Below are 13,684 nucleotides of genomic sequence, written 5' to 3'. Positions count from 1 at the left end.
GTGACGCTCCATTTTGTCCCCCTCCATTTGCCACTTGCGCATAAGCAAGGAACGCGGATCTCAAGTCCGCAAAAATGGAGGGGGGACTGTACTTCCATCTTGTCTGACCTAACACTCAGCTTCTTTGCTTTAATCTATCACAACACTGCGTAGAGACAAATGTTCAGGATTCCCACTGTCATCCTTATTTTGTAGGGAAAAGAATCAGAGCCTCAGGGGAAAGCAATGGCCATAAAAACAAATCATTACCACTTTTTAAAAAGGGGGCATAATACCTCTCAATATTCTCTTCACCATCTCTTTAAATGCAGCATTGCCTCCACACTGACAGTACGTTCTCTAAAGCCCACATCCTTTACTGTGTCACAATTATAGTAGTCAAGCCACTTTGCTAAGCCATATGGCTGCCTATCCTCCCTTTCTTTACCACCGCACTCCAATGCCTCTCAACAGCTGCAGCAAAAATCCATAAACCCCACTTGTTGCACATTACTAATCAGAAACGTAGAACATCTCATTCTGCTTCCTTGGATCATAGACTAGTTTCTCCCTCCCAAATGAACCAGACACCACTCTGCTGTTGATTCAACCAGTGAGGCCTGATGGTCCATTCTTTCCAAATTTTTACCCTAACTCACTGCCTCCCCAAAAGCAATCTAGGCCTCCAACTGCACACAGTATTGGAAGACATCAGGCATCTTGCCTACAACTTAGATCCTTCGCTCATCACGTTAGCTCAGTATTTGTATATACATACCACAGCCCAAGACTTTCACTAAGTTTCCCATGCCCAAGTTCAGAAAAGCTCCCAACCCTCAGAAAAGGCAGCCTCAGCCGCTCTTTGCAAATCAGGTAAAGAGTTCTCCCACATCTGCTCTAGAGGTTTTCAGGGAAAGGAGGCAGCAAACTTCACTTATCAGTGACTGGAAAGTCAGAAGCACCACCAGGAAGCTTTAAACACTGAGAAGAAACAAAGGCCCAATAAACATGTCACAGAAATGCTAACCATGTATTTTCATGGGCAGATAAACCATTCTGACAGATTAAAAATTTATGGCCTAAAATTTGCTGAAAGCAGAAGAACAAAAAATACCTCAAGCCTTTTACCAAAAGCCAACCTCCAGTCTTTCTGAAAACCATTCAATTGGACATTTATGCAAGTGGTCTAATATTATCGGTCCCAATTGTTCATCTTCCCACATCTGAGGATACATATAAACGCATGCTTTCATCATCAGCTGTATCTGGTAAAATAAAACAAAAGCTTAGGCGGCAATCAATGAGCCTTCTTTGGTCTCATAAGACTCTTGGGTCCTTTGCATTAAGAAAAAACACAATTAGCACTTTGGAAAATGGTCACTGCAGAGCAGTCTGGTTCTTTAATCCATACAGCCAGCTGTCCTCACAAGAGATCCTAAATAATATGGCATAGATGCTGCCTCCAGAACATATCATAGAGATTAACTACTGTAGAGATTAGCTACTACATGCTTCCACTGCTGATACCTAGGAAATGACAGCTCTTACTCTGGTAACATTCGGAAAGGCCTCCTTTTGCCCAGGCCCCTGAGTCTCCTAACCATAATTGTATCTTTGCCTTCTCTGCACATTTCTTTGCAGGATCTTATCTAGGCAACTACCCAGATCGGCAGCAACAGTTGTTCCTCAGACAATGAAGCTCTTCAGGGAAACCCTGAAAACAGTTGTCCTATTACATTAACAGAGCAATACAACAGATGAGTTCAATGGAGGCTGTTCACCAGCAAGTGGGTATAGGATTACAACCTTCACGCTACACCTCAGTTTCAGAACAGAATGTTGTGCTGCACTTACTTGCTTTCACACTCAGGCCAAAGTCTGAAAAGTGTATTTTCTTTTTCTTACTGCCACTTCCACAAAAGCTATCTCCTTCCTAAAATACCTGGGAAGCCCCAGTCCAAGCTTCATCCTCTTCACGAAAGGCAGGCTACACTTTGCAAGATACTCAGGGAAAAGTTCCCATTGCCACCAAGAAGGCAGAAACGTGACACTGAGCAACTAGCAATGCATTTTTGTGAGCAAATGAGCATTTTATGACAAACACATAATGTTTAGAGTTAATTTTCAGAGGTAATGCAGGAAGCCGCATTTTCTCTCCGACCTCAGTCTGCCACCTAAAAGATATGTACAATATTGATTGGTCTCGATAACAGAACTGCTGTAAAAATTACTGAGACAGCACAAGCAATGAACTTTGAACCACCTTGAGGCTTTCCCTTGTTTCAGTGAATCCGACTGACATTGCCACTTGCTGCTCCCACGACCCTCCAGAAAGCCCTCACCCAGGGTTCCTCCCTTCCCTCTTCCTTCACGAACCTGAGCATTTCTATAAGCTCTTTCTAGCAACCACTCTCATCACAACCTTCCTCCAGAGGCTTCATGGTCCTCCTCTGCACAACAACCCTATGAGTAGTCCAGTCTGGGCAGAAGGAGCCCTGGTGGCGCAGTAGTTAAATGCCTGTACTGAGCCACTCACTAAAAAACCATAAGGTTGCAAGTTCAATCCCAGGCAAGGGCTCAAGTTTGACTCAGGCTTGCATCCTTCTGAGGTCGCTACAATGAGTACCCAGATTGTTGGGAGCAATTAGCTTACAGTTGTAAACCACTTAAGACACTGCTGTTCAGTATGAAGCGGTATATAAATGAAGCTGCTATTGAAGCACACCCTGCATCTGGACAACATCTTCACTCACCAGCTTTCAGCTCCCATGCCTTTCCAGAAGCTCCTCACGAAGGTTGCCTGTCCCCTTCTTGTTCACATCCTGAACCTTCCCAAGGAGGGTCTTTTCCTAGGGACCACCCTCCTCCCTCTTTTCTTCCTCCTTCCGACAACAACTACCACCTTGTGAGGTAGTCCAGTCTGGACAGAAAGGTGAAGCCCATCCGCTTCTCCAGACGACATCTTCACACGCCGGCTCTCAGACCACATGCCCTTCCAGAAGCCCCTCGCTCCGTATTTCTTCCTTTTCTCCTCCATCAACTCCCTCAGAGCTTCTATAAGCTCTTTCCAGTGACTGTCTTCATCCCACAATTCATCCTCAATGGGTTTGAATAACCCACTCCCCACCACCATCACCATCACCTCTCTTCTCTGACATCCACCAGAGTCGGCTCCTGCAGGGCTGGCACTGTGTCCTTGGGGCCTGTGGTTCCTCTCCTCCCAATAACCGGCCTGCGAGGGAGGCCAGCCAAACACACTCCATCACCCCTTCTCTCTCGCCCACTGAACTTGGCTCCCGTAGTGCTGCCTCTCCCAACACCAGCCCTGTGAGGTAGTCCAGTCTGAATAGCTCTTCTCCCTTCTTCCCCCTCCCTCAACATTTCCACGAACTCTGTATTGCAACCTCCTTCCTCCCTCCCTTCCTCCTCTTGCCCCTCCTCCCAACACTCACCCTGCGAGGGAGCCCACTCTGAAGAGCCCCTGTCTCCTCCTCTCTCTCACCGGAACCTTCCCCTGCAGCACTGTCCCTGTGGCCACGATCACTCCTCCTCCCTTCAACACCCACCCTGCGAGGGAGGCCAGGTTGAAGAGCCCTCTCCCCCCTCCATCACCAGAATCAGCCCCCGCCCCAGGCTGGCTCTATGCTCTCAGGGCCTGTGGCTCCTCTGAGGGCCAGGCTGAAGAGCCCACCGCCTCCTCCTCGCCTCCTCCCCACCCCTCAGCATTTCCACGGACTCTGCCTAAGGACCATCTCCCTCCCTCTTCCCAACACCAACCCCGCGAGGCAGGCCCCTCTGCCCTCCTTCTCTCACCGGAACCGCCCTCCGCAGTGCTGGCAGTGCTCTCCGACCCATCCGGGGGCGCAGAGGCATTGCCCGGTGCGGGGCTGGCAGCGTCCTCCGTTGGCGCAGGGCTTGTGGCACTCCTTGGCCTCCTCCTCCTCCTTGGCCGACTCCCTGGGTCCCGCTGACGCCGCCGCTGCTGCCGCCACTCCCGACGAGGAGGAGACCGGGCCCAGCGCCGGGAGCAGCAGCCCCAGCGCCACACAGGCAGAGAGGCTCCAGCGCCAGCGCTCCTCCATCGGGGCCCAGAGAGAAAGACAGAGACCGGGGAAGGAAGGAGGGGAGTACGGTGGCCGGCGAGGGCTCCGGAGAAGAAGGACTACGGCGGCCGGCGAGGCTCCCTCTTCTCTCCCTGACGGCGGCTTCGCTTTCTGGTTCCTCCTTTCTCTCTTTCTCCTTCAGTCGGAAAAGAGTCCCAGGGAAGAGGCGGCAAGAGGGAGCCGCGCCGCCATAGTGCGCGCGCCCGCGTCCCTTCCCGATGACGTCAGCGGCCGGAGCGGAGGCCCCGCACTGACTCACTGGCCGTCGAGGGGGCGGGGCCAAGGCCTACCATAGACACCGAAGGTTCGACGCTAGAGTGTCGCCTCGGAATCTCTGCCTCGGGGCTTCTCTCTACGCCAAAATGCCATAGAGAGGGGAGCGGGAAGGGAGGGGGAGCGGAGTTGGTATCCAGGCAACCGCCTAAGCGAAGGGGGCGTGGCTCCAGTCTGCCAGAGCCTCCCTGACAGGGATCTGTACTGTAGAAATAGCGCGGTTTGACGCCGCTTTGGCTGCCTAGGGCTCCATTCGACAAAATCCTGGGATTTGTAGTTTGATGAGGAGCCAGCCCGCCTTGGCAGGGAAGAAGGCCCTTGTCAAACTACAAGCCCCAGTTATATATGCATAACATAAATATAATTAATAATTAATAATAGTAATATAAATATAATATAACTTATAAATATCTTCCTAGTGACACAGTTTTGTAAAGACAGACAAAATGCACAACAGGATTCATGAAACATCTGATGCAGAATATATAATTACACTGAAAAAAGCCACTTAATAAAATGAATATATGAATAAAACCGCAGCCATTGACTCTTGGTTCTCTGTGACCCGAGTGCGAATTCCTCTCTCTTGGCCAACGGTCCTCACAGATAATTGGTTTTCCGAAACCGCACCTGCTCCCTTTCTATCCCTTTTGGGCAAAAAGGGTGAAAGCGGAACAAGTGTCGCAGCCTTGGGACAATACCAGCAAAACCGTTTCTCTCACACAAAGGAGTGATTCTGGACTTCTCTGGGCAAAGGCCGCCATCTTGGGCACCTTCCTCCTACTTTCCAGAGCAATTTGGATGCAAAAGAAATGCAGACTGCAGGCAGAACAACTGAGTTGAACCTTGTTTTCTGTGGGGTTTTGGGGCCACGTGGCCATGTTCTAGAAGAGTCCGGCCACAGAGCCCAAAAACCCCATGGAAAACTATGGATGCCGGCCATGAAAGCCTTCGACTCCACAATAACAAGCCATTTTAATGTCTCCAGTGTCCCTTGGGCTCCTTTGTTTGTGGGATGTGCGCTAGCCATGAGTATCTATATATATAAAATTACTTTTCTTTTTTCTTTCCTTACATTTATTTATAAACACATATTATCAACATATTATTAACACACAACTAACTTAATTATAACACAGCTCTAACAAACATAAATTGTGTTAGCTTACATTCACTACAGCAATCTTAAGGACATAAACAAAACAAACAAACAATCAAACAAGCCAACATGAAACATACATTTGTTAGAACAGAAGGTTTAAAAGAAAAGGTCTTAGTTTACCGGACATTTACACATAGAGTATATAAAATAATAAGAGATATAGAAAGATCAAAATCAAAATATAGACTATACAGAACTGAATAAGGAGAAAGGAAGCAATCACTTTGTAAATATGTAATAATAATAATAATAATAATAATAATAATAATAATAATTGTATTTTTATCCCATCTCTCCCTCGATTGAATTGTTGCTAGGTAGCTGTGTAAGCTTACTCTTCCAGAATCAGGAATGATGTACGTTTGATTGGACCAAAGTGTAAGGTTAGCAATAAGGCAATCCAAATTCATTTATTCCATTTGAGGCGTGTGAAAGAAACTAGCATTCCCGTGGCTCTGGGGGAAAGGTTTTATTCATTGTATGAATAAAAACCTGGGTTTTACTGCATTATTTAGAGGAGCTTTGCAAAGTGCTGAATCCTATCTCCAGTTTAGGTTCCCCCGAACATGGCAGCCACCATTGGTGCTACTGATGGAGGAGCGGGAAAGCATGCTGAATCTTCTCCCGAACTGCTTGAGATGCTCTCTAGAGCTGCCTGGATTCCAGCATTTGTCTCCAAGATTATGAATGTCCTCCAACATTTCACAGATGAGAGCCAGACTATCCGCGCACCCAGTGAGGTGGCAATGAATTGGGATCCTGTCCTCTGAGCCAGTGCAGCTGTTTCATCAGGGGAGTGACACGATCCCTGGAGCCAGCCCCACTCAACAGCCTGGCCGCTGCATTTTGAACCCACTACGGTTTCCGAACAGTTTCCAAGGGCAGCCCCATGTAAAGGGCATGGAACACACTCCCTCACAATGTAGTGGAGTCTCCTTCCTTGGAGGTCTTTAAGCAGAGGCTGCATAGCCATCTGTCAGGGATGCTTTAATTGAGAGTTCCTGCATGGCAGAATAGGGTTGGACTGGATGGCCCTGCGGTCTCTTCCAACTCTAGGATTCTATGATTCTAGTCCAAAAGAGATGTAACTAAGGCATGTGTCACTGAAGCCAGATCCAACTTCTCCAGGAATGGGTGCAACTGGCCCACTAGTTTTAACTGTGCAAATGCACTCCCAACCACTGTTGAAACATGAGCATCCAGGCTCAGATCCGAGTCCAGGAGCACACCCCAGCAGTGAACCTGCATCTTCAGGGGGAGTGCAACCCCATCCAGCGCAGGCTGAATCCCTCTTCCCTGATCTGTCTTCTGACTGACCAGGAGCACCTCTCTCTTACCTAGATTAAGTTTTATGGATCATTAAAGCCATATACTGTATATATAACACAATGATACCAATACCATATAGAAATGCCACTACAGAGAATTTACTCTTGTGTTCCATCCTAAACATATCTGGAAATCCCACTTCTTTCTTCAAGCTCTGACAATTGGAGCTCCTCTCCTCTCCAGCACTCCCTCTTTTTTTTAATTCAGCTAGTAAGCCCCTTCTTTTGGGTTTATTCCATCTAAACCAAAAACACAGGCTTGTAAATCTGAGGCATAGAAAAACTATATATATATATTTATATATATATATGCTGGTTTTATAGGAATTGAGTTTTCTAAATCCAAAAAGGACCTCAGATTTTCTCTATTACATACAGGTTTTGGGGTGTTTCTTTACAACTTGCTTTGACTTTTCTGTGCTGTAATGAAATTATCCTGCAAAGAGTAAAAAGGGGGGATTAAAGTCTTTTAGTAGACTTTCAAAACACCAGGTTGTTGGTATGAAATGCAAAAAACCCATTCAAAAGCAGTAAAGGAAATTGCGCTGGAACGCCAACATCCGAGTGTAATAAAAACTGAGTAGCAACTAAACTGATGGGAGAAAAATATATCAAGTTTGTGGAAGAACGGTGTGAGGTACTACATTTTTATTGTGTTTTTCAAAAAAGCATTAAAACAGCTACAATATTGAAAAAAGCTTTATCACCACAGACCTATGTAAGTCACAAAGGTTGCCTTTTTATCTGATCTTTAAAGGGTCTCAGTGCTGTAAAGGCACCAGATTGCATCTGATTTTGGAAGCTAAGCAGGGTCAGCCCTGGTTAGTACTTGGATGAAAGACTGGCAACAAATATGTGGCGAGTAGGTTGTATTTCAGAGGAAGGAACTGGCAAAGCCACCTCTGAGGATTTTTCTTTCTCCCATAATTTAGCTACTTTACTGCATTTCCTTTTGTATTGCTGGGTTGTCTTTCCATTGATGTACATAGACAGACTGTCCATTATTGCTAAATCATTTACTTCCACTTTCCATTCTTCAATCATAGGTATTATACTATTTTCCCAATATCTTGCATATACCATTGTTATCCATGCTGCTCCATATAAATTTTGGTATAAATGATAACCCTTAATGACCCCTAGATGAACTCTAATAGCCTGTCCACCATTGCCAGCAAGGCATGAGGACATGTACACACACCCCTGAGGGGCATCATCACATTATCATATCTGGGGAAGTCGCATAAGAGGATTATCATAGGACCAGGAAGAGCAAATGTTTGCCTTCCCTGAGGCTCTTTGCCCCTTCCCAGGTCTGTTGTCTGAGCAGCTTAAGACCACTAAGACAATCAGACAGGGACATCCAGGTGAAAAGAAAGTAGTTAAACACTTTTGTTCTCACCATCAAGCACCTTTGCCAGAAGCAAGATTTTGCCTATAAATATAATCAGATTTGCCTGTTCACTGGGCCAGTCTGGACTTCAGGGGGAAGCTCTGTCCCCTTGAACCCTGACCTGGCTCCTGGCTCCTGGCTCCTGATTCCTGGCCAGTCATTCCATGGCTGAGCCTCATGCCATCAGCATCATATTCCATTTGGATTCCTGGAGGGAGTCTACATTCTGGTATGTATCACCCCAGTGATGCCTAAAATCCTATTCCATGCTAACCTATGCTTTTCCTGAGCCTTGTATGTGTGTGTGTATGCTAGTGAATCGTATGTGTTTTTCCCCTTATAAATAAATTGGTTATTAGTTCTAGAAGTCTGTCTCAGTTCCATTTATTGAGATCCCCTGGTCTACTCCGTATACATATCGGGAGGGCGATTTCGGTGGGCTCACGTAGCCAGCCCCCTCTTGCAATATTTGAGCTAAACTACAAATAAAATTCCCCTAAACGGACCCTTGGCTACACCATTTGGGCCGCTGTAATTATGTATGAGATTATACTAATGTCATCTTGATTTATATTGAGCAAGAATAGTTCTGGCTTTCGTGGTAGGTTGTTTTGTGATATTTCTCTCATAATTTTATGTATGTCTTTCCAGAAATCCATGGACTCCATATTGATGGCCTTCAGATGGTTCATGAATAGGGCACAAACACTGGTTAACAGGTACACATTCAGTTAGCAAAATAAATGTGTTCTTCGTCATTATTTCTGTTTGGAGGCAGAAATAACATGGAAAGAATGGGGCCCTACATCAAAAAGAAAGAGAGAGAGAGTAGATAAAAATGTTTCAGCACCTTATTCAAAGCTAACAGCATGCATGTGAAATTGAACAACTAGGTTAGGTCAGGCTTCAAGTAGTAAATAAAAACATTCTGGACATTTGAGAGACCACTTGCTGTTGTTGTTGTTGTTATGGCAGCCCTAGGTGAAGCTATCATGGGGTTTTATTGGAAAGATTTGTTCGGAGGTTTACCACTGCCTTCCTCTGAGGCTGAGAGAGTGTGACTTGCCCAAGATAATTCAGTGGGTTTCCATGGCCAAGCCGGGATCCAAACCCTGGTCTCCAGAGCCACAGCCAGCACTCAAAGGACTACACCACACCAGACCACTTAAGCACCTAAATACCTTCAAGGTACCAGATTCAGATCAATCCCAGAAGTGAAGCATGCTCAGCCCTGGTTAGTACTTGGAGGAGAGACCACCAATGAATTCCAGGTGCTGGAGGCTACATTTCAGAGGAAGGAACTGGCAAAACTGCCTCTGAGGATCCTTTGCCTAAGAAAACCCTATGAAATAAATGGAGTCACCATGAGTACACAGGCAACTTGAAAACATGTATACACGCGCATTAAGTGGAGCTGGTTACAAGAGGCATGCAACTTTAATTTGTAGTCCACTCTGAGTACTAATGTTAGGGAAAAGGCAGGAATAGAAATAAAGTTACTATTACTGTTATTAAATAATAATAATAATAATAATAATAATAATAATAATAATAATAATACATAAACTTCTCCAAGCTCTGATCTTTCCTATTTAAATACTTATGAAGGCTCCTCTCCATATCAGCTGTATTTGTTGCATAAACTCTGATCTGAGGTCAGTGAGGGTGCTTCCTCTCCTAGTTAATGATCTACTGGAAAAATATAGTTGCCCTTTAATAGTTGCTATCTAGAGTTCAAAATGAAGCACACCAGCCATTCTTGTGAAATGCGGGACTGCACATTACCTGGTACCTTGGCACCCATGTGTTCACAATGGACATGTTTGAATGTCTATCATCTATCCAATTCATGAGCCAAAATAGGAACCAGCCTTTCAGTTGTCCGCACTGTTGCTTTACGTCTCCCTCTATGGAAACTGAAAATGAACTATCCAGTCATTTATTAGCCATTGCATCTAGTCTGACACAAGAAACTATGGTTACCACATACCCCACTACTGTCATGATTAATCCTCTGCTGTCCCATTTTTTCAGCTGCTTTTAAAATGTCCCAGTTTCTCTCCTCCTACTCCCACTTTCCACCTTCATCTTCATCTTACTTCAGTTAGTGCAAACTGAGTTCAGAGAGCAAAAGTAGTTTGCAATTAGTTAACTCAACATAGTCTTTCCCTTCCCCATAAATTTGCAGATGACAGCAAATTAGGAGAAGCAGCTAATACCCCAGAGGAGAGGATCAAAATTCAAAATGACCTGAATAGATTAGAAAGCTGAGCGAAAGCTAACAAAATGAATTTCAACAGGAAGAAATGTAAGGTATTGCACTTAGGCAGAAAAAATGAAATGCATAGATTTAGAATGAGGTACACCTGGCTTAACAAGACTCCATGTGAAACAGATCTATGAGACCAAGTAGACCACAAGTTGAGCATGAGTCAACAGCGTGATGTGGCAGTTAAGAAGACCAATGCGATTTCAGGCTGCATCAATAGAATTATAGTGTCTAGATTGAGGGAAGTAATATTGCCACTCTATTCTGCTTTGGTCAGGCTTCACCCGGAATATGTGTCCAGCTCTGGGCACCATAATCCAAGAATATATTGACAAGCTGCAGCATGTCCTTACTTATTTTAAGTAAGATGAGGACAAAGTGGGAAAGTGGCAGATGGAGAGAGGCACTGGGACATTTTAAAAGCAGCTGAGAAAGGGGAAGACAAAGGATTAATAAAGATTTTCCTTTCCAAAACTGAACAGGGGACATGTCATGGTTGCCATTTCAATGACTGGAAGCCGTGGATGCCTTTGGGGGTACAGGGAGTTTCTTTCATGGTAGAGAACTCATGCAACAGCATATTTACATTTTTAAAGCATTGTTGGCTGAAAAATCCAATTCCTTTGCCCAAAAATAAAATGGATTGGGGGGCTGCTGAGAGTTTGAGAACTGCAGTAGGGATCAAAATGTGGACATGTTATTATCCCATATCAGGCCATAGGGGACAGCTGTACTAAAATAAAACCCTTTCCCCCCAAAATCTGAGGGCTTCAGGAAGGACCTCAGATCCTGGGGGCCACATATCATCTGCAGGTTGTAATTTCCCCCATTTTGGTTCTAGAATCAAGGGAGCTCCAAGCATCAGAGGCAGGAGGGTTATCATAATAGATAGCAGCCCCATTCATATATTCAGATGTTTTGCTTCCCAGACATGATGCTGGGGACTCCCTGTCAGTCTGGAGTGAGTCTCTTATAAGTGTTCTTCATGCAGACCATGACATTTTGAAGACTGATTCAGAAAATCCAATCATCTCCTCCAACAGCATTTGCTGCAGCGGTGTTTCTTGCAAGCGTCTGATTCTGCCATACAAGACCTTCTCAGTCACCTTTCAAAATAATCAAACACATAATCCAACAGCCGCGCAGGCGGTACAGTTTTTCTATATGTGACACCTCTTGCAAACAAAAGATTAAAACAGGATCAAGGCAGGAAGGAGAAAAGGTGTGTTTTTGATAGAAATTGCTTCTCGGTGGCTGATGAAAAGCTGTTGCATCCCTTCCCCTCCCAGACATCCCCAATTAATTCTGAAGTCTGACCTTGATGGAGATTAAGCTGAAAACAATGTGACATTGCCCAGATTTAGGGGACGGGTTTGGCATATCCTTCTGTTTTCTGCAGCATATCTTATGTACTCACCTGCAAGGAAAAAAAGAAAAGGAGTTAATTAAATATTGGTGGTTTCTAATGCTTTTTTTCCTGACATGCAATAATGCTGGGTGGAAGTTAGAGTCTGACATTTACTAACATCTCCAGATGTACTGGACTATAACTCCCAGCATCCCCAACCACCATAGCCAAAAAGCCTTCCCAGCCCCTTAGCCAAGCAGCATGGGGGTTGCCAGATCTTAGAGCTCTGCCCTGAGTGTCCAGCTTTTGTGGGTCATTTCCAGGCAAGGGATGAGGGTGCAAATTCTCCGCATTTGAGGGGGAGGGGATCTGCTCAGGGCAGTAAGAAAAGGCTATGTGCAAATCTCCAGCTCAGCTTGTAGAGCACCAGTTTACCACAATATTTGTTGGTGCAACTTACAAAGATTCTCCAGAAGGTCTATGCATTCACTTAGTTTTCTCCTTCCTTTCCAGTTGCTGTAGCTCCAGAACTCACCCTCCGCCCTGCTTTGCATTCACCTTCTCGCTAGATTAAATATCCCTTATCCCATCTCCTTAAATAGGTGACAGGAATCATCCTCTCATTTCACCTTGATCTGGCAACAAATCTTTTCAGCTAAGATTCCTGTCTTTATTTCTGAACAGCAAAATAGGTTCTCTGCATCCTTCTGTGTGTGGTTGACTGACAAGTGATGAGCAACTGTGGGTGGTACTGAATGCCATGCCTAGGGGCCATCCCTAGGACTCAGGCTTTGGGTCATAAACCTCAGTTCCTGGGGTGATCCTGAACTGGCAAGCCTACTAGGGCTTTTGTTCTTAGATTTTATTTTTATTTTTTGCAGCTGGATGCAGTGAAAGTGGACCTCCAAGGGCCCGTGCCCCCTGTGTCCCACCCCTGGTGTAGGCGTTGGGCCAGGAGGGAATGGCTATGAGCACAGTAGCTGTGAAGGGAGGAAGGCATTTGAGAAATTGTCTTTGGAGTCTCCTTCTTTGGAGGTCTTTAATCAGAGGCTGGATGGCCATCTGTCAGCGATGCTTTGATTGTGAGTTCCTGCATGGCAAAATGGGGTTGGACTGGATGGCCCTTGCGGTCTCTTCCAGCTCTATGATTCTATGAACATTTTTCTTCCGCCTTCCTTCACCAGAATTGCACTACAGTTTCTTCTCTAGGCTAGATATTGCACTTGGAAAAGGTGCGATGACTAGCCAAATGTACCATAAGGATGCTGGTCAACAAATCTTTGCCCTCCTCTACGAATGCCACCATGTTTCCCACAAGTCGAAACAGGCCAGGTTCCTTAAACCTTGTTTCATAGGAGGTGGTATCCATGTCCCTTGGGCATGGTTCCTGTCGTCTTCTGTCTCTGTTTTTGTTAACTGCCCCCAAGTCAATCATGGCAACCCTGTGAATGAGATCTCTCCAAGGCCCCCCCCCCATTCTCCACTGCTTTGCTTAGGACTTGCAAATTCAATGCCAAGATCTCCTTATGGAGCCATCTGGCATGTGGTCTTCCTCTCTTTCTGCTGTCTTCTACCTTGCCTAGCATTAATGCCTTTTATAATGACTCCTGCCTTCTCATGATGTGGCCAAAGTACAACATCCTCAGTTTAGTCATCCTGGCTTCCATGGAGATTTCTGGCTTGATATGTACTAGAACCTATTTGTTGGTCATTTTGATCACTCACAGTATCCTCAACACTCTTCTCCAGTACCACATCTCAAATGAGTTGGTTTTATTCCGGTCTGCTTTCTTCAATGTCCAACTCTTCCATACATGCTGTTAGGATTA

General features: G+C 45.3%; 1 protein-coding gene across 1 annotated transcript in view; it reads right to left on the bottom strand.

Annotated features, from left to right (window-relative positions):
• The window catches only part of ATRN (attractin), a 212,175-nt gene extending 207,776 nt beyond the window's left edge, over positions 1-4,399 (bottom strand). Inside the window, exon 1 of the mRNA XM_042466476.1 lies at positions 3,793-4,399. Coding sequence (XP_042322410.1) covers positions 3,793-4,061 — 269 coding nt within the window. The 5' untranslated portion in view covers positions 4,062-4,399. The remainder of the gene's footprint in view (positions 1-3,792) is intronic.
• Positions 4,400-13,684: the final 9,285 nt, after the last annotated feature.

The sequence above is a fragment of the Sceloporus undulatus genome, chromosome 5 (genome assembly GCF_019175285.1).
Source record: "Sceloporus undulatus isolate JIND9_A2432 ecotype Alabama chromosome 5, SceUnd_v1.1, whole genome shotgun sequence".
NCBI lineage: Eukaryota > Metazoa > Chordata > Lepidosauria > Squamata > Phrynosomatidae > Sceloporus > Sceloporus undulatus.
Note: the sequence above shows the minus strand (reverse complement) of the source record. Positions and strands in the feature narration are given on the sequence as shown.